Source organism: Lycium ferocissimum, chromosome 7 (assembly GCF_029784015.1).
Source record: "Lycium ferocissimum isolate CSIRO_LF1 chromosome 7, AGI_CSIRO_Lferr_CH_V1, whole genome shotgun sequence".
NCBI classification, from domain to species: domain Eukaryota; kingdom Viridiplantae; phylum Streptophyta; class Magnoliopsida; order Solanales; family Solanaceae; genus Lycium; species Lycium ferocissimum.
In genome coordinates this window covers 38,914,474-38,935,457 of record NC_081348.1, presented here as the reverse complement: position 1 = coordinate 38,935,457, position 20,984 = coordinate 38,914,474, and the positions used below count along the sequence as shown (strand labels likewise).

Here is a 20,984-nt window from a genome sequence, read left to right as displayed (position 1 = left end):
AAAATTGAACCATGTATACACTTCATCCGTTTCTAAACTCAACTCCAAGCAAGTTGAGATCGCCTATATGAATCTATACAGTCGATGGGACGAGCGCTTACGTAAGTCTGTTCCAACATATTCTAAATTGTCAAGAGTTTATCGTAAATTGATTAATTTTATTCTAATTGTCAACCTATCACGACAACCTTTATTCAGGCTTGAGACCAGTAATGTGAGCAAGCTCGATAGACATGAGTTATAGACAATTTTTTATGTGCACTTATGTGGTCATTGTCCTTTGAAGATATTTGGTAGTCAAAAGTTGACAACACAATAAACAAGTTACCATCTATATAAAGACTAGAAAAACTGCATGTGACTTCTCAAGAGTTTAATGAGAAGCAGCACATTGAAAATTATTAGTGAGATCAGTATTTGCCTTTGAATGGTCCATGGCATGCCTAAATCAACAAGGACTTTGTTCAACTATGGGTCCAAGAATCTCATTCTCTAATGATTTTGCTGATACTCAGCAAACATTAAGGCATGAACATGGCTACAAAGAGGCACCTGTCTCCTCCGATTTCGAGTTTTCGGTCTCTGGTTACAAGATGATTCCAGCAGATGAAGTTTTCTTCAAGGGTAAATTGTTGCCCTTGAGAGAAAACAGCACAAAGGCAACGACACTTAAAGATGAACTACTTGCTGACGATGATGATTATGAAGATATATTTCCAACAGTAGGAAAGGGGAGCTGGAAAGAAAGATTTGGTTTTAAGAGAGCTCCAATTATGCCGAAGAAAGCTGATAATAAAGAGACAAAGATGCCTGATTTCTTCAATGACATTATTACAGGTAAGCCGAACATTTGAACTATTTCATTGACTTGAAATTATAATTTTGCAACAGAAAGAGTTTACATAATCACATCACTTATAAGCTATGTTGCTCGAACTCTCCAAAAATGATATCGCATTTGTGTCGGATCCTCAAAAAATGCACTTTTGAAGATCCGAAAACGCACCTGACGACATTTTTGAAGAGTCCGAGCAACATAACTTATAAGGTAATTACATATAAATCTCTATGTTATATGCATTAATTGATAACCTGATAAATATGCAACTAACCTATTGTCGCAAGTTAAGCTACACTAATAGTGTAAAAGATCTTTGCACGGTTAGTATATACATCTTAGATCCCAATGGAAATAATATAACTTCATAATATCATATATCAGACTTCTAAGTTTTCTTTTTTAATATTGCAGGAGCTAATTGATAGATTGAAGAGGGACGATAAGCAAATGGTAATGTCGTCAAGTTCTTGAATCTAACAAGGCCGGAATTTTTTCTTTTTGTCCTTCTTGTCTGGGGTGTTTTTAGAGATTTTAAGATTTTTCTTGACTATTAGGAGATGGAAAACTTGTGATCTCTTTGATCATTCATCCACCCCTTAGAGAATTGGACATGTACACATGTGCAGCGTCGTGATTGTTTTTATGTTGTACAAAAAATTTCGACTTTTATGTACTTTTGATGTAATCATATGTATTTGTCTGAATTCTGATAGAATCTAATCTAATAATGCTGCTATATTTTCACTCTGTTTCTTAGTGTGCCCATTTTTAGTTACTTTGGTATTGAAATTTGAGTGCTTCTGGGAACTTGACACGAACTTCCTGGATACAATGGCACTGCTAGGAGTTTATGACAGTAAATAAATTGAACATAAAATACTTCAAATAAAGCCATTTTTTTTTTTTTTTTTTTTTGGGGAACGGGTGGTGGGAGCGGTGAATCACAGGCCCCCATTTCAGTCCAACTGTAGTTCCAATGAGCTCTGATTCCAGTAAAGCAAAATTCACAAGGAGATCTTACTTGGATCATTAAGTTTGACACTAGAAGATTGTCTTAGAATTACTTATAAATGCGTTCATGGTAAATAGTAGGTACCCGTGGAATAGCCAGAGACCACCATTATTCCCAAAAAAAAAAAAAAAAAAAAAAAAAAAAAAAAAGAAGCACGTAACTTAAAGATAGAGTAAAATAAGTTCCATGCTAGCGCTCTAGCCATATTATCACAAGTGCACAATTCCTGTATAAACAAATCAACGTGCTCACGTTTGCCAAAACACCATAACTATCGAGTTTCTACTGCTCCGAAAGTTAGAAGCACCAATGAAAAGGTCTTAACAGTTTCGTTGTAGGCACGCCATTAGAGCTGCGTTGCCACATCCCTAGAGTCTCTCCTAGTATTCATCCTGATTTTTATGTTCCAAACTGGTTCGTTCAGAAATCGCGACTACGTTCTTTGCTAGTTTTTTTTCCGATGGGTACTTTCTTTGATAAATTAATAAACACTACACAATCCATTTCGACTGTTCGATTTTATTGTTTTGTTGGCATATCATCAATAAAAATTTCAAATTTTAATTAGTTGCCAAAGAAAAGTTCCTTACACAGTTGGCAATACATAAGAACTTACTGCGAAACCATGAAGGATGTATAGTACACTATGACAATCACAAATAGAGCATGAAAACAACCCTTGTCCCACTCTATTGCATAATTTGACTAAATTATTTGATAGTAAAATCTCCAGAAACATAGTGCTGCACATGCATTCTATTGCTTTCTGATGTACATCATCCAATATATATGAATCATGTATAACCTGATATTAAAATGAAATTTACCAGTAACACGAGAGATAAAAATCTTACTTGACCAAGGTCCCCTTGATATAACGTATATCAAGAATGCATATTGCCAAAAGACGGTAAATAAAACAGACTGAACAGTCCCTTTTCACATTGAAAAGAACTCCTATTACACATCACGAAATACAGGACACAGCTACTAGAAGGAAGAGAACAAAGGTGGGAGAAAGGATACACATGTATATACAGAAGATAATTACAAGAAACGACGTTGTACAGATGGCAATTCTGCCAGCAAAACCAAGGAACCAATATATTTACAATTTACTCATAAGACAGCTGACATAGCCGAACAATTGAAACCAACGGCATGGCCCGGCCGTATGAGCAAAAAATAAGATCACCACTCTGATATTTACATGATTACCTGTCTCCTCAGATAAAAGAATCTGTCTAATTGTCCTACGATCTGTACACCTGCCATCAATATAGGCAAAACAACAAACTACATGAGCACAAAAGGAAAACCTAAACCAAAAAACTATTATTCCTGTTTTGTTTAACCATGATCTCATGATTAAAGAGATGAGAGGGGGGAGAAGGTTCGAGTTAGTGAAAAATTATTTAAAATAAAAATAAAAAACAGACCAAGTACAAGTCAATAACTGGGGTGGAGGAAGAGGGAGGGGGGTTTTTGGGGGGGGGGGGGTGATAGCATTTTCTCAGAAGAAAGAACTAAGTTAACTTTGAAGTTTCACTTTTACCAGCCCCGGGATAAACATATAAATAACCTCCGAACTCACCTATACAAAACTAGTGCTGGTTGGATTGCAAATTTTGTTGGAGCTCTTGATGGAGAAACTTCCCTATGCAAACAATAATAAAATGTGTTACTGCCTCTAACCCATTTCAATCAGTTAAGTAAAAGCTTCCAATGTCTCGGTTCTTCATACTGGTTAAAGTAGCTGTATCAATAGACACAACCATGCTAAAAATGCACCAATAGATACAACTAGGGATTGAAGCTGGCATACCTACTGCATGTACTGCTGAGGTGGAGAGGTCCCCAAATATTTATCCAAAGACTCTTTCTTGCGCTCCGGATTGAGGCTGCATGGGTACTATGTTTTAAAACTCCACATATAGGAATACACACACATTGCCAGCATGACATTGCATTATATCATACTGATAGAGCAGAAGCTATGAAATTGATTAAGGAATTGAAGGTTGGGAATGAAAAAGGAGTGATTGTCATAATCAATAACCACCGATCAATAATAATAGAAGCAAACTACAATGGACTTCTATAAATTGATTGAAAAATAACGATGACTATTCAAATTCCTACCTTAAACTTCAAACCTAGGCAAGACTTTTTAAGGTAAGATTTCTCATGAGAGCAAGAATCTTCAGTTAGTCAAACTCTTTATTTATCCAAAACACAACCAGATAAAAAATTAAATTTAAAGCATTAAAGTTTGACAAAAAACTTAAAACAGTAAAGTTAAAATAGATTAAAAGAGAAAAATGCTCAATATTAATTAATTGATGATTTTGTTATTCTACCTGGATAAAAAATGAAATTCAGTTGCCCAACAACACAATTTGATAAAGAAAGAGAGAGAGAGAGAGAGAGAGAGAGAGAGAGCAGACCCGTTCCTTACACCTAGAAGAGCACAATGAACAGCTCGTGCTGTGGCAGAAGCTGGGGCAATGGCTGCTGCTGGAGCTGCTTGGACAGCAGTTGCAAAAGCAGTCCCCATTCCAGCACCACGCTGATATCGTTTGATGGGAGTGCGTATTAAAGCAGAAGCAGATTTACTAAAGCCGTCACTCATACTTTCATAAGCCTGCCAAGATTATCAGGATCAGTATCTCAGTTATACTTTCATAAGCCTTGCCAAGACTTTCAGGATCAGTATCTTAGTTGGAATACATAAGAGTATATTCCAAACTTTCACCAAAGAAAGCTAAATGGAGGGAAAAAAGGGGTTTGAGGAAAAGGGAGCAAGGGGCAATAAGAAACTTGAACATTCTTAGTCTAAGGACAGAGGCTTGTGAAAGCTTGCACTTTTTTTTTTTTTTTTTTTTTTTTGGCTAAGGAAAAGGAATGCTTGCGATCTGTATATATAGTTCTGGCAGCATTTCCCCCAGAGTGAGAGGTAAGGGGTTGCAATGTCACCTACTTCCCCACTCCTCATGGAAACTTAAGCAGACACTTTTAGTCACAGTGAACCAGTTATCTTCCCTAAAACATATACGGGATAATATGTGCGTATTCAGATACCAAAATGTATTGGAGTAAGTCAAAATTTTAATCTATAAAATGATCATTCCTCTGGTGCCTTTTACAAGTTTCAAGCATGTATATGAGAACCAAAGCTAAAAGGTAAATCACATGAATACAAAAAAATGTGGGAAGGCAGCCGATAAGCCCTACCTTTACTGGGGAAGCTGACACGCGAAATAGCATGTATCCTCTCATATAGGCAATAATTTCCAACTTATTTTATGTTATATGTAACTTGATTCATGAAGACATCCACTATGATTAATTTTCTGCCAACTCCCCCCACCCCCACCCCACCCCACCACTCTCAGGGAAAAAAAAAAAAAAAAAGGAAGGAGAAGGATGAAGGGCCTTAATAATCAATCTTTATGGCTCCAAAGTATATAGTGTTTTTGTGGTTGTAGGTGACCTAATATATAGCTTTTGTTCCTTTCTTTTCCTATTTTGATAAATTTATATCAATGGACAATGAAGGGCCTCAAAATGTAACTTAGTAAGCATAAATAAACATGTAATTGAAACTCTTGCTGTTGACATATAAGAATTTTATAACTACTTCCATTCGATTTCAAATACTCCCCATTCATGATATATTTGGAATCTTTATGTTCCCTGTTCTATGGTTACAATAAAAGGATTTAGAATCATTTCTATGACAAATTATAAGTTCCAAAGTCAAGGAAGTGAAATCAACAAATCCAAATGGAAGCCTGGAAATTTCCATCTTCGTGTAGCTAGATAGTAATCTAAATAGATTCCCTTTCTTCTCGAATTCAATGCCACTCCAACTCAGCAGCCCCTAATCCACTCATCTAAAGAAGAAATGAATGGTGACTGGTCCCTTCTTTGTCAGGGAAGGGCAGGGTGGGAGGCCAAGTTCTGCAAAAGCTGTGTTTCCCTTCTTGTTTTCTTGATAATTATTTATTTTATTTTATTTTAAAAAAAAAAAAAAAACTAATTTGCAAAATTCAGATTTTTCGTTTTTGCATAAAGAACCGTTTGAAGCTTTTTACAAAAACATGTACGCCCTCCGTCCCAATTTATGTGATATAGTTTGACTAGCATGGAGTTTAAGAAAGAAAGGAAGACTTTTAAAACTTGTGGGCTAAAACCGGTCATAGATTGTGTGGCTGTAAATCATTTCATTTAGGGTAGAAGGGGAAGTTTGAAGTTAAATTATTTCTAAATATAGAAATGTTTCATTCTTTTTGGGACAGACTAAAAAGGTAAGTGTATCACATAAATTGGGACACAGGGAGTAACTGTTTTTGGAAGTTCCAACTACCCACCTGTTTTTGCACCTCAGTATCTCTAAACTTGGTTTAGACTATAAGAACACAGAAAACCCAGAAAATAACGCTAAAACCAAAAGATTTCCCCACAGACCAGAAAATCATATGCTTACATTACTAGTTTGTAACACCTCAGCAAAACATTAAATTGTTCCAATGCAAATAAAATTGCAACACTAACTAGAATTACTACGAAGAAGCTATTCTCGCTGCCTCAATTTCAGTTTCCAAAGTGAATATAATTCTTACCGGATACATCAGTTCTTGATTATAGACAGTAGAGACTGTAGCATTGTTAGACCCTTGATTATCAAAGATTCAACTTCATCAAAAAATATAATTCACCGATTGCTCATGATGCACCTCTAAAGACTATTCAACTCTTGCTTAATGACCCATGCTTAGTCCATGTCATTCAACTTAGACTGAGATGGAGACAGGCTTCGAATGGACTCAAGATTTGTTTTGATTACGGATACATCAATTCTCTATTATAGACAGTAGACACTGTAGCATTGGTAAACCCTTGATTATCAAAGGTTCAAATTCATCAAAAAAAATATAATTCACCGATTGCTCATGATGCACCTTTAAGGACTATACAACGCTTGCTTAACAACCCATGCTAAGTCCATGTCATTCAACTTAGACTAAGATGGAGACAGGCTTCAAATGGCCTCAAGATTTATTTGGATTGAGTTGCTAATAACAATTTGGGGAAGAAAATCCATAAAAGACTAGAGTAACTTGCTTTTCGAAAACAATGAATTCTCCTTTACATGCTAAAAGTCATAGACAAAGAAGATATCTATCTACCAATCAAATACTCAGAAATTTTATACTTCCAAATTATTTTGAACAATTGCAGGCTTTGGGATTAAAATTCAGAAACGGCGCTAACCAGCCAAAAACTAAAACAACATAATGTCTCAGAAGAAGGATTATCACCTGTTGGATCCCTTGCCGGGCATCTTTGGGTTGATTAAATCTCACGCCAGTGTTTCCTACACTTTGCACAGGCCATGGTACTGATGGTGGAACACTTGTAAGAATATATTCTGCTTGCAGAAGGACTTCATGAGCGCCAGCAGCCAAATGCACTCCAAGCCCAATTGCTTCAAGTGAGATACTTCTAAGGAATGCTATTGTACCTGCAAAAGATTGAAGCCTTTCTGAGAGCTATCAAAGGGAAATTTCATATATACTGTCAGTAGAAAATGTCTACTCTATACACACAAAAACATCTCGCAATGGCTAATCCACGCCCACACCATACACACACACACACACACACACACACACATATATATTTAAACGTATATGTCTATGTCTATATCTATCACCATACTTCTTTGATTACCTGCTGTAGTTTCAGCTCCTTGCATGACAATAACGATATAAAGCAGTGTAAAAAAGCAAATATTTTACCAGGACAGAAGGCGCAGAATTTTAAGTTCTTATTATAAGCGCTCCACAATCAAGAAGAACTTAATCAGTTAGAATTCACTAAACATACTGGAGGGGCTTTTATTTCTTGCACTACATGTATTCTCCAGGGATGTAAGAGATATATTTCATTATTATTACCTCTTTGCATTCCTTTTACCAATTTTTGATCCTTCTTGTAACTCTTCACAGGCAGAGATACCAACTTTGCTGCACTAGAACCAACAGATACCAATGACCGAATAGGAGGAAGGCCTTTCAAAAGTTTATGAATCTAAAGGAAACACAAGAATTAGGATCAGTACCCACTGCAAACTTTGCATGCAAGCCTCAAATTATCCACAATTCTAAGAAATTACACAAACCTGATTCTGGGAAATATCTTCCAACCATTCGCCTATTATTATTTCACATATGCCACTCCAGCCATAGACACCTAGAGCTTGAACATGTTTGAGGTGCAGGTCAATCCCCTGCATCAGAAGGGTATTGGAAACACCATATTATGAACTTGTATGTAAATATTTCACCTCCTGTACGTCAAGTACAACAAAATATACTGCTGGCTATATCAATACGCAATTCCACTAATGCCAAGTCAAAGTGGCCAGGCCAAGCACCTTAAGGTCTTGAATCAAATTATCCTTATTTGGTGTACTTGATCCTCTTTCTTTATAAATGGTAAAAATGGAACTTTAAAACTACTTCATAACTCTACCTTATAGTTTGTATTTCCAATGTTTCAATTAGGGGTGTCAAACGGGCATGTTGGGCTGAATCAGTCAATCAGTAAATGGGCAGGTTAAAGGTCACTTGGCCTGAGATGGGTTGTGGGTTAAGATGGGCTAAACAATGAGTCATAGCCCGACCCACCCAACTCTAACCAAGTTTTAATTTCGTAGTTTGTTTCTTAGAAATTGTTTAATTACCAAAAAAGAATCTTCATTATGGCAATTTCTAACATATCAAACAAAAGAAAATTTGTTCTGAAAATATTTTGACATTGTCTTTTTATGGGTCAATTGGGGTTACGTATTTAGCCCAAATCAGCCCAACTTTTAAATGAGCTGCCTTGGGGTGTCCCCAAATCGGCCTTCTGTGAAAATATGCCCAGCCCAACCCGTCCAAAGTTGGGCGGATTGGCTAGGTCATGAAACCACCCATAGTTTCATACGAGAGAGAGAGAGAGAGAGAGAGAGAGAGAGAGAGAGAGAGAGAGAGAGAGAGAGAGAGTACTATCTGGAAACAAGCATGCAAGCCCACTAAAATGAATGTCATTTCCCCAACAACAAAATTTCAATGAGGTCTTAATCTAAGTTGTGGTCCATAAGGCTCCCTATAACTACAAAATATCTACTGAAAGAAAAATGAAAGGTACAGCGGATCTTAAAAAGCATGATGCCAAGAGTGATTGCTAGTATCTCCAATAGAAAGATATGAACTTGAATGAGTATCGAACAAAAGGACGTATGGAACCAGGAAACATCTATTTTTAGCAAGTTTTGCATGCATTTGAAGAGTCCTTACAGAGTACCACATCATTAGGAAACACATACTATACGACTATACCTGGGTAGAAAACAACTCGAAAGCATTTGTGTAATGTTCTTCCCCACACCCCACCCTAAATGTGATGAACTTTCATTTTTAGATAAATGAGATTTCAAGAGAAGGGGCTTTTGACACTAAATACCTGGCGGTCAGATGTCATGTTAACCAATATGGATCGGCTAGAATTTTCCATTTATTGTGAAAGTTAATGTGGCCTTAAAGTATGACAACTCATAGAGTCAACATCATCTGAATGTGCCTTATATGACAAAAAAATAAGAAGAAAGAAGAAACTCTAACCAGCAAATCTCTAAAACCAGACTACAGCAATATCGCCAAAGCAATCTATAAAGGAAAATCACTACGGATAAGTGAAATACCTTCCATGGTACAAGGTTAACAAGTTCGACATACTTGCCACTCCTTAATGCAGCTAAATCAACACGGCAAGGGCTATAGTCAACCCGAAGATGAACAGGCCAGATGTCAAATTTCTGCAACCAAAATCCAGTAAAATCAGCTTCAGTTATCAGGAAATGCACATAACTGTAGCAGGCTAATCAACCAACCAGCAAAGCCACTCTCAGATTGAAGATGCTATGTCCACAAATCAAAGGATTTGGAAAAGGATTCAAATGAAGGCAATAATAGCAAATATTTCTTGGAAAGAAGTATCAGTTTTCCTTTTCTATATCTTTTCACAAAGATTAGCAAATTTATCCAACTGCAAGTGTTTAAATTCACTTGAAAGGAGGCAGTTATATGTTAAATTTGGCAAAAACAAGCCTCTAATTTCTCACCTGAAAATAAGGGAGCAATGCCTCTTCAATGACTGCATGACCCCCAAATTTAGTGCTCTTTGCTACTATTTCGGATTTACTCAGATTTTGTGAAGTACTTTGGGAGGGATTAACTGCTGACTTTGTTCCTCCGAAGAAGCTGATGAGAAAATCTAACTGGTTTTGATGAAGATGCAAACGCATTGGGAGGAAAGCGATGCGTAACCTGAAAACGAAAGCATATATCAATCCAATCCCCCCTTTTTTGATAAGGTAAAGGTTATCATATCAGTCCAATCACTACGTACATAGAGACTATCTAAAAGGAATGGGGTAGATTCTCTCAACAAGTTTGGGTTGAATTTTTTGGAGGGAAACTCCATGAGGAGCTTTCTGTTGAACAACAATGAATGCTAAAACTATACACGTGAGCAAGTGTGTCTATACAAACATATATCATCATTTTTATACTGGCCATTAACCTACAAACACATCAGAGTACCACAGAAACATACGTAGCTCAGCTAATTTTATGTTTGTTATTTCGTAAATTCATTGATGATAAACCAGGTCTTGGTTCATAACAGGTTACGGTTAGGTTGATGGTTTTGACAAACCCTCAACAGGTCTAGTAGCCTTCCACCACCCGAACGCATTTTTTCCACCTCTAAGGACAAATAATCTGGCCTTTGCATATCTCTCTAACAGACAGATAAGCAACAGATTAAGCACAAAATGGACAGATACAGTATCTTACGAATATAAACATACAATGATACATGCTGTTACCAACAACAACAACATACCCTGTGAAATCCCACAAAGTAGGGTCTGGGGAGGGTAGAGTGTACGAAGACCTTACCCTACCTTGGGAGGTAGATAGGCTGTTTCCGATAGACCCTCGGATTAGGACAAGCAATTCAAAGCAGTATGAAAATGGAAATAACGGAAGCGAATAAGCCATGATAAAGCAGTCCGGAAAAAGAAAAAAGAAAAAAGAAAAAAGGAGCAGTAGCTACCACAGATAAATAATGATACATGCTGTTACTATTATTTAGCCGTGGAAACAGCCTCTTGCAGAAATGCAAGGTAAGGCTGCATACAATAGACCCTTGTGGTCCGGGCCTTCCCCGGGCCCCGCGCATGGTGGGAGCTTAGTGCACCGGGCTGGCCTTGCTGTTACTAAAGTCAAACCTCCCTATAACAGCATCGTTGGGTCCAAACAATTTCAGCTGTTATAGAGAATGATTGTTATACACCTATAACAACATTGACATTTAAATAATACTTCGCTGTTATAGGCAAAAAAGATGCATAAAATCTAATTTTCATTTTTAATTGTGAAATTCTAAGCTTAATCACAGTTTGTATAACGAAGGAAAATCGTTTAATAATGAACATATATATTCATATGATATTTTTTTGTCATAAATAGTGTATATGATATTTTTTTGTCATAAATAGTGTATTAAATGATCAAATATTTGGATTAAGTGTCAAATTGCCATCTCTACAATTAAATTACTTATTTATTGGTAATCATAGATATTCTATTTTTATAAAGATGGTTAATTATTCTATTACCAAAAAAAGAAGATAGGTGCTCAAGTTATATGGGGGGTAATTTTGGTACATAAATTCTATTTTTATAAAGATGGTTAATTATTATAAAGTTGGTTGTTTTACTTATTGTTATAAAGGTGAAATGTTGTTATAGAGAAGTAAAATATAATATAAAAAAATAGGTTCCCAAAAAACTTGCTTGTTATTAGAGAGGTGTTGTTATATGCGGGTGCCATTATAGAGAGGTCTGACTGTATTATGAAAAAAACATACAATGATACATAAAGGGTCTGAGAGGCGGAAAAGGAAAGATATGTGAACTTTTGTGCAAAGTATACTAAACTAAAATGAACCACGTCAAATGGATTCATAATAGTAAAAGACTGGTCATAAACTCCTTTTTTAAATGCTGGGTGAAAATGAGTATATGTCATCTTGCCTGAAGCCCTATGCTTCTTTACATCTCAGGCCCTTTTTCCCCCTTTTCAAACTCTAAAGCACATAATCTCAAACTACTCTCCAATTACCATTTTTATAACCTAGAATTCAGGCACTTCACTTCTGAGAGCATCCTAATGAAACTAAACATGCACATAAAGGGTACATAAAGACCTGCTCTCTAAAATAATTTGAGCAAATTACAGAAAGCAAAATTTCCCTGGGAAAGAGACAGGATGCCAAATTGAGGAAAAGTTCAAGGGAAAGAGTGAATGTACCGGTATTCTTCAAGAGGGATAGCAGGATCAGGTCTTACTGCTTCAAGATCCAGCTTAAATGCTTTGGAAGAAGACTTCCTTTGACAGCCTTTTGATTGATAGTACCCCAGCACCTTGATAATCGAACAGAAGAAAGATTTTTAGATCCAGCATAAATGATGTGAACTATTTGCAATTCCAACTACATGAAGAAGCTTCCTATACCAGTTTCCAAGGGGCAGCGTTGCTGTTGTCTTTAACACAGAAATCATGAACTGTTATGGACTGCCTAGATACCCGAGTTCCACCATCAGGAAAGATGTCATACTGAAATCGCATGCCAGACAGTGTCAGTTCTAAACAAACAGTTGTATCCCGCCCACAAGTTCCTGTAGATTGCTGTGCATTACTCTGAACATTTTGCCAGTCGGATCCCGCATACAATCTCCAGATGATATTCATGTTATTAAGAACTATGCGACCCTTAACATTTTTAGTTTCATCAGGTTCACTGAAAATGCTAGAAGCCTCAGACTCTGTCAGCTCCTGCAAACCAGCTTTTCTGTTGACTTCTGAAACATGATCCTCCAAAATTCTTAAACAGTTGTCCCCATACCATCCAGTATTTCCCCTTAAGTCATCACCACTCCTTAAAGGACTAGGTGTGTATCTAGGAATATCCTTCGAGGATTGGTCTGTCAATGCTAGTTCAGACAGAGGACATAGGTCAGACAGGAAATATCCTTCAATAAACTGAGGTAGCTGTTCGGGTGATAATGGAGCCTCACTAGTTTCTTGCCCACCAACAGGAACTGAGCCAGTGAGAGGCGAGCTATTCAAAAACCTCGGGGAGTCTTCGTTACTGTAATAAAAAGTCTCACCAATGAAACTATTACTCGGTGACAGATAAATGGGTGATTCACGATGATCGGCTTGGTCATCCTCCTCATGGTCCAGCTGAAATGCATCTTCGCATATTTCATCCATCAAGTTGATATTACCACCTTTACCACTTGCATCGCCAGTCACAGGCTGCATATCAGAAGTTGATGATACAGAATCCACATCAGAAGTGCAGAATTCTTTGCCCTCACGTGCCTGCTGAACATTATTCCACCTTGTCTGCAAGTGAACCACGGATTCTTCCAAGTCAGGTGCAAAAAGCTGTTGCAGTTGAGCAGCTAAACGTGTCAATCCACTAGTTGTATCATGGCAAGTGTTCAGAACAATCTGTGACTGTGAACAATCAATTTCCCAAAGACTCCCATTTTCAGAACTGATTCTCAAAAGAGCTTCAACATCCGCATCTTGCGCAACTTTAACATATCCAATCTTGCGAAGATGCTCCACACTGTAGACACTGCCAGCACAGCTCGGTGCGCGCATAGCAGAAAGAAGCAGACCCAGATCTTGCACAGTAATTTTGTAATCCCTGATAACAGAATCAGCAAAAGTTGTACTGGAAAGCCTCAAGGAAGATGCAGCCAGCAGACATGCTACATACTGCTCATCTATTGCTTCCTCACATTTGGGAGAACTTGACTGAGAATCAGCACAACCATGCGCCGATTTATTTACGTATGGCTCGTAACTCAAGGCAATGTCTATCAAGCTAAGGATAAAAGAAGATTCAAAAGGGACACTAGTTTCACCATCCTCTTTCTGCGCATTACTATCACATACTGGTGTAGTTTCAGGAGAGGGTAGAGCGAAAAAGGAGAAAATTGTGTCAAACCAATCCAAGCGTCCGCCAACTGCAACAACAGTGCCACATCTGACAGTGATGGACAAGGCACTGCTCTGTGGATCGTGAAAGTGGATAATATCTAAACCTGACAACTTAGAAGATAATACATTTGAACCTTCTCCATCACCACGGCTGCTGGAAGTGTCATTGATGGAGATGAGGAGAAACTCTTCACCTGGAACCCCTGTAACTGAACCCCACAAGTTGCCCTCACCATGGGTCACCCAGAGAAAGCCAGCACCATTTGTTCCTCCAATATTTGAAACAGATAATAGACCAAAATTCGGTAGTTCCAGTGTAAAACTATGCCAAGAACCAGTAATTTCATTCTGTAGTGAACCCTTATTATTCTTCTCCACAGTTTCCTCATTAATTGATATGGTTACAGAATCACATTCAACAAGAACTAATGACTGAGAGCCAGTAGTCACTTCTTCAGTATCAACAGGAACAAAGCCCAGTCCTGATAACCTATCAATCACCTGACTCAGAAGATCATTTAACTGCACAAATTCTGATTTGCTTAAAGCAATTGTCATGGGAGATAAATGTGCATGAATGCAGAACTCAGAGCTTATAATCATTTCTTGTGTAATATTACCAAAGTCTCCAGAATCCTTGACAGCGGTTACAGACGAAAAGTCATATCCTTTTCCTCTGAACTTCTCTAAGCACCTTGCATTCTCTGAACAAGCAAGCTGCCTGGCTCTCTTCATTATCCAAGGACCAGTCCTGGCACAGTCCTGCCAAGAAAAGGTAATAACAGAAGGCCCTCTTCCAATAGATGTGGTCATTATTTCCTGAGCTAAAAGTCTATACTTTAGAATAGTTCCACAGGTACTTTCGGCATTCTCTCCAGACAATGGTGTGATTAAGTTGACCGCAAGCTTCCCAAAATTCAAGTACAAAGAGCACAATTTAGCCACAGAATAACGACTCTTAGAACTAGCAGCAGCACTGTTTCTAGTTGCATGAGTTGCTTTCCCCCCAGGAGCTGATGGTGAAGATACATCAAGAGAAATAAACTGTTGCCAAGAGTAATAGCTCTTAAAATCTTCACATTTTCCACAAGGGAAAGACAATATAATCCTGGCCGTTGGAAGAGATACAGTGCCCCCGAAACTTTCTTGTTCTGAAATTCTTCTAGTATCAGAGAAAGGGCTAGTCCTTTCATTCCCTTTGGATGAACCCATACATCTATGCTCATGGGACAGAGTGCTAGTCGTTTCAATAGGATCCTTAATTTTCTTGAAAAATTCTGAGATCTCACTTAACAAATCAAAGTTTACCCAGAAAATAAATGGTGGAAACTTCAATGAAAAAGATGTTGGCCCAACAAATGATTTTCCTGAAGAACTTATTGTGGCTTGGCAGACGGTAGCACCAAAAGTCTTAAGCAATTCTACCTGCACAACGTCGTCAGCAAAAAGACTTATTTTGTTCCTTGGATGAGTGAGCCCATCTGTAAAATTCATCCCTAATAGATTAGGAGCAGCAGATGCACTCGGATTATGCGGATCAACATTCTTGCTGGACCAATCAAGAGGTGGGATGGCAGTTTGAACTGCATCTTGTATTTCTTTGATATTATAGGTACGCAATTTGAAATCAACTGTGTCATCCTTTCTTGAGAAGTGATCAGTAAGTGCCACATGCTGAACTGTCGCTTCAAAATTCATTTCCTGGCGTCGTACCTATTAAGCCTTAATGTTTTTAAAGTTAATAGAGAAGCTACTAGATGTCCAATGAATTTTAAATATTATGAAGCAAAATCAACAACAAAGACACAAAACATTACCTGCAACACCAGAAGCAAATCTTGAAAAGTTGCACTTATATAATGAACATAAAAACCAGCATTCCCTTTATCAGCATCCACGGTGCAGCGATGTCTCTCCTCCTCGTCAATAAAAGAAAAAAGAAGAGATACTTTGGCAAACGTTGCCCTAAGATTGGTTTCAAGATGCTGCTGATCTGCAGTGAATTCAAAGAAATAAAATCAGTTTCCTGATAAAGGGATGAGGTAAAATACTAAGAAGTCATTACTGATGTCCCAACTGAAGTGACTAAACAATCTCAATGACTTTCTTCACTTTTTGATATAAATAATATACATTGAGCTGTATAATTCAACCAATCCAAGTGGAAACAGCAAAATTAAAAATACAAACTAATGGGAAATACAAACTAACTCAAGTATCAGCTTAGTGTAATCATCTTAAGAGATAAAAAAGAATTTGCAGTTTGAGCTCCTCCCTGTACTCAGCATGTATATTTTCTTCACTAAGCATTATTAGACTTGTGTGCAATTACTTTTCGATGTCTAGAACACTCCGTTCTAAAATGCCAATGGTTTATATGAACCATTTTTGCACAGAAATAACTAATCACAAGGCAGATCAGCACATTTTCTGCCACGATGAAACAAGAATAAAATGTCGCGTGTGTTTGTGCACGCGGGCCCAAAAAACATACCAGAAGGAACAAGCAACGACCCAGAAGCAAGGTTAGAAGCAGCTGTTATTGCACTAAAAACTGAACAAGTCCAATTCCACATCCCACTGTTTCCTAAAGCTGACTGCGAGTTTCTCAGCCCATCAAAGCATTCAAAAAACTGGTGCACGCTGCAAGATGCAACATAAGAGCATAAGAAGATATCGTTTATAAAAATGAACATAAGGAGATATCAGCATTAGTAGATCTTGCTGCCTTTAACAATTTGTTGTGGTGCTATCAGTAATTGAAGATTCCAAGTGTCGAAGCAAAGGTACGGCATAAAGCTTCCACGTCCAACTAAAATGACAGTGATTATTGTAAAGAGCTAGTATTGAATTTGTGATCATCCCATCTAAAAGCTTAAGCGGTTAGAGAAAGCACACTTTTAATTACTTAATTATGTCTTAAATATGCCCCCTCACGTGCGGATCTGACTCTTTTTGTTGGATCAAAAACGTGGCTCGAGACTTCTGCCTACTCTGATATCATATTAAATTGTTTCAACATGTCATCCAAAAGCTCAATCCGCTAGAGAGAGAACACTTTCAATTAATTAGTTAAGTCTTAAACAACTAATATAGAGGTGAAGGAGAAAATAGCTCAATTTTTGAAAGATCAAACTATTCAAGGCCATGTACCTCGTTAACAAAAATAAATAATAGTGCAGTTCCTACAAGACATTGCAAAGGGTTGAAGCACCTAAAGGCAGACCTTTTGTTCTGTTTTACCCAAGACGCATGCACAGTGAAACTTAGCAGCATGTCAAAACGTTTGTATTTCTTTAGTCAAAGCTTATAACACATATAAACACTCATGAACTCCCACTAGAATTATCATAATTTAGAGGCACTACTGCATGATCAGTAAAATGCAAAAGTGTATCAACCTTTCCCCAAAATCTGGTTCCTCTTCATCATTCACTTTCCGGCTTCTACTCACCCAGTCCGATATAAGACACGACTCAGACAGCAAGGCTTCCCTCACTGGTTCACCCTCGAATGTACATTCAGCAGAAAATGCTTTAGAACCTGGAAGGCCCTCGTCCCTACTGAGCATGGAATTATCTGCCTTTGTTGAATCACAAGTATTTACTGAATCACAGGGGAAAGATTCTGTATCTTTCTTCTGAACCATATCTTTGATAATTCCCCACAAATGTATTAAGCATCTGATGCTACTGGGTTGAAGTTTGATTACCACAGGATCAATATAAGCATCTGCCTCCACTTCGCGGATATCTAAGGAACCATTTCTCCAAGGTATAGTCAATTTTAGGTTCCCAGAAAGTCCGCCTCTTTCCCCAGTTATTATTGGGGTTGTGACATTTGGTGAATAGCTGCTTGACCACTCACCTGTAGTTGTTCCTGAAGCACATAGATTTGGTGTCTTATCAACAACCTCGTCAATTTGAAGGAATTCAAGAACTGCTCCTCTAAATTTGATAAAATTTGTCATTTGAGTCAACCCCAGAAAGTTAGCATCTGCTGCATCAATATCCGGAGAAGCCCCTTCCGAGATGCATGTCCCACATTTCACCTCACTTACTCTTAATACTACGGTTCTGCAAAGCGCTTTCTGCTTTTCGTCACCTAAACAGGGATCAAATGCTATGATCAATTTTCTAACTTCTACATGAAAGCTAGTGAGCAACCATTTAACCATTTTAGCAATGGTCTTGACTCCTTCATGAACATCAAAAGCAGTTGTTTTAGCACCACAACCGTCAACAGCATCATCATTATGGTTTCCCGAATCTTGGTTGACCGAAGCAGCACCATCTTGAGTTGACAGACAATTTCCAAGTGTGCTTCGAGAAAAGTTTGCCTCAGGAGCAAGCACAAGTTCAAGTTCATCCACCTCTATCCGGCAACCATCCCCTTTCCAAGGCATTGTCATAAGCAGAGAGCCAATTGACCCTTCTTGCACATATATGGCTGCTGCGGAACCAAACTGAAAAATGCAACTGTGTCATACTCAGTAAAAATCAAACATCTCTTTGGATAATGAAGACAGCAAATGTAGCGTGTTTGAGATAGGCAGGAAGGAAATTCACATATACCAAGGTCGAGTATAATTGATGCTTTAGTACCGGACTAGTAAGATAAATTGAATAATGTATGTTGTTGGTTCTCTGACCTCAACCCCCCCCCCCCCCCCCGCCGCAAGGAAAAAAAAAAAAAAACAAATAGAGGTTTCAGGGAGAATGTACAAGAGGCAATACAATCCACAGAAGATAGGTGAAAGAAACGCAGGAAATCCAAATTGATCGGCTCCAACATATATGCAGCTCATGACACCCCTATGAAGTACCTCAAAATCAGCTAGCTACATGTGACAGGGGTTAGCATGTAACTTCCACGTAAGAAACACATAAAAAGCTTGAAACCTTCTCTAGCAGCCGCAGAATCCTTCTTTTCTACTCTAAAGGATACCATAACTTGATTTTAAAGCACTTCTATTTTCAAATAATTCACCAACCAAATTAAGATACGCCTCCAAAGAGGAGAAAGTTATAGCTAAAAGGAAAATGTGTACCTAAGTGCGGAGATCGAGACTATTACCCTGCCCTTCCAGAATGCAGGAAAAAAGATTTTGAGTTCCAGAGATGATATTGAATCCTATTACCTTGACTTCAACAAGGCTCATCGGGCAGGAGTAACCATTAGAAGAAACAGCGGAAATAAAGTATTGTCTGTCCTTTTAATTTCCTCCACCTTGGGTGGGGGTGGGGGGTCCTCCAGCCGGTGATGCCAGTAACTGTTAAAGAAATTTAGCTGGATTTTGAGCAGACAGAGGAGAAGACGCGGGTGATGGAATGTTTCTCCTCTAGCACTTATGCGTCCCATATGGAGAGAGAAAAAACAGGAGAGTATTCTATGGTATAGAGAAGGATTTTGTACACTTAAGGAACAGGCTCTTCTCTCTGACCTTTTTTTGGTACATCCACGAGGTTCCTATTTGTTTAGAAGTTTAGGTGTTGTTCATAGCAAACCATACAAGTTTGGTGATGTAAGGGTGGGCATAGTTTGGGCAAACCCCATATATGATTTTTTTTGGATCTTTTATATGGATTTTCTAATTATTGATTGATTTCGGATTTGATTTTTAAAATTTTGGAATGCTAAATAACTCAAGACTTGCCGTAAAGACAATTATTTAGGAATAAAATGGACTTGAAAAGAATAGAATGAAATGGATACAAAGAATTCATATAGAGGATCACAACTAACTGGGTTCTTAAAGTTAGAGTTGAAACGTAGCTCATTCAAGAACGAGGAAAATAAATTCCACGTCTAAAGAGCATTATTAGTAACTCTCAGGGTGGGTTCCAGATTAAAATCCCCAAACCACCACTACCTAGCTCCGAAGTTAAAAGAATTAAAGAAACCTACAACTTAACAAACATAACTCAACAAAACTACATAAATAAAGGATTAAACTTATCCTGTGAAAATCTTTCTTCAAGATAAATAGAGATCAAATAAAAAATTCATCCATTCATTAAAAATTCTACAAGTGAAAAACAAAAGATACAAGTCCGTACCTTTTGATTGAGATAATCAACATTAAGAGCAAGATCAGATAGCTGAATAGTACCAGCACTTAGCTGCACATCTAGCTGATTAAGATCAATATCACCAAGTATAAATTTCCCCAATTTCTTCTTTAACAAGAACTTACAAACCCTCTTTATTGCCCATCGAGAAAACAACGTCTCTGCAGACCTTGCAAAATTCCACGAAAACATTTTTACCAAATTTTGCACTTCAATTTAGGGTTTCCAATTAACAGAATACTATTCACCTCCATCCAACTCTTGGAATCAATCAGGGATCAAATTTGGGGTTCAGAGGATTAAAAAAGAGTAGTCAAAAGGGATATGAAGGAGAGACGTGTTTAGGCTATAATTTCGTTTGTGTTTTGTCCTTCAAATATTTTAATTTGCAATTTTTGTTGCTTTCTTGTTAACGGTAATACTAATCCCAACGTGTTATCTTGCGATTAATCAGACATACTAATGATGGTCTTTATATTTTGCCCCTCATTTATGCCTTCTTTAATTTTTTGCCCCCGCCGCCCGTTTAATGAAAGTTTTTTGACGAAATTACCCTTACCCCATTAAAACCCTTTCTATTTCGTCATTTGCCCTTTTCTTTTCTTTTTTTGCTTCTTCGTTCCTCCTTTGTTTTGTGTGTCTGTCTTATCTGTTCCAAAATTTAGGTACGAATTTGGATCTTTTGCTCGTTTCAATATTTGTTTTTATGTTAAATTGTTGTTTTTTGAATTGATATCTTTGTCTTCGTCGTTTTTTATATTTAATTGATCCTTTTTGATTTAAAATTATAGTGTTTTGTTAAAGTGTATGTATGATTTTTTGAACTTTAGTTTTCGTTGCCCATGTATATATTTTGGTTTTTTGAATGTCGTATTATGAATGTCGTAATATGTTTTAGTTGATTTTGATATGCGTTTTGGTT

General features: G+C 37.5%; 2 protein-coding genes across 4 annotated transcripts; one reads left to right on the top strand and one right to left on the bottom strand.

The window, feature by feature from the left end:
• Nucleotides 1–352: 352 nt before the first annotated feature.
• LOC132062824 (uncharacterized) lies at nt 353–1,590 on the top strand. Its single transcript, XM_059455307.1, has 2 exons — nt 353–837; nt 1,253–1,590. Exons 1-2 carry the CDS (start codon nt 435–437, stop codon nt 1,261–1,263), a joined length of 414 nt encoding a protein of 137 aa, XP_059311290.1. The 5' UTR covers nt 353–434; the 3' UTR covers nt 1,264–1,590.
• A 1,174-nt stretch (nt 1,591–2,764) lies between these two features.
• On the bottom strand, nt 2,765–20,496 carry LOC132064897 (autophagy-related protein 2). 3 transcript variants are annotated; one of them, XM_059458062.1, is made up of 15 exons: nt 20,051–20,496; nt 17,393–18,456; nt 16,486–16,634; nt 15,809–15,984; nt 12,489–15,704; nt 12,285–12,397; nt 10,027–10,231; nt 9,607–9,720; nt 8,041–8,148; nt 7,817–7,949; nt 7,178–7,380; nt 4,301–4,497; nt 3,679–3,754; nt 3,448–3,510; nt 2,765–3,121 (listed from the first exon to the last, which is right to left on the bottom strand). In XM_059458062.1, exons 1-13 carry the CDS (start codon nt 20,252–20,254, stop codon nt 3,679–3,681), a joined length of 5,958 nt encoding a protein of 1,985 aa, XP_059314045.1. In that variant the 5' UTR covers nt 20,255–20,496; the 3' UTR covers nt 2,765–3,121; nt 3,448–3,510. The 3 variants fall into 3 exon arrangements, with proteins under 3 accessions (XP_059314045.1, XP_059314046.1, XP_059314047.1); XM_059458063.1 differs by having other exon boundaries at nt 3,448–3,505; XM_059458064.1 differs by lacking the exon at nt 17,393–18,456 and having other exon boundaries at nt 20,051–20,206.
• Between the last annotated feature and the right edge of the window lie 488 nt (nt 20,497–20,984).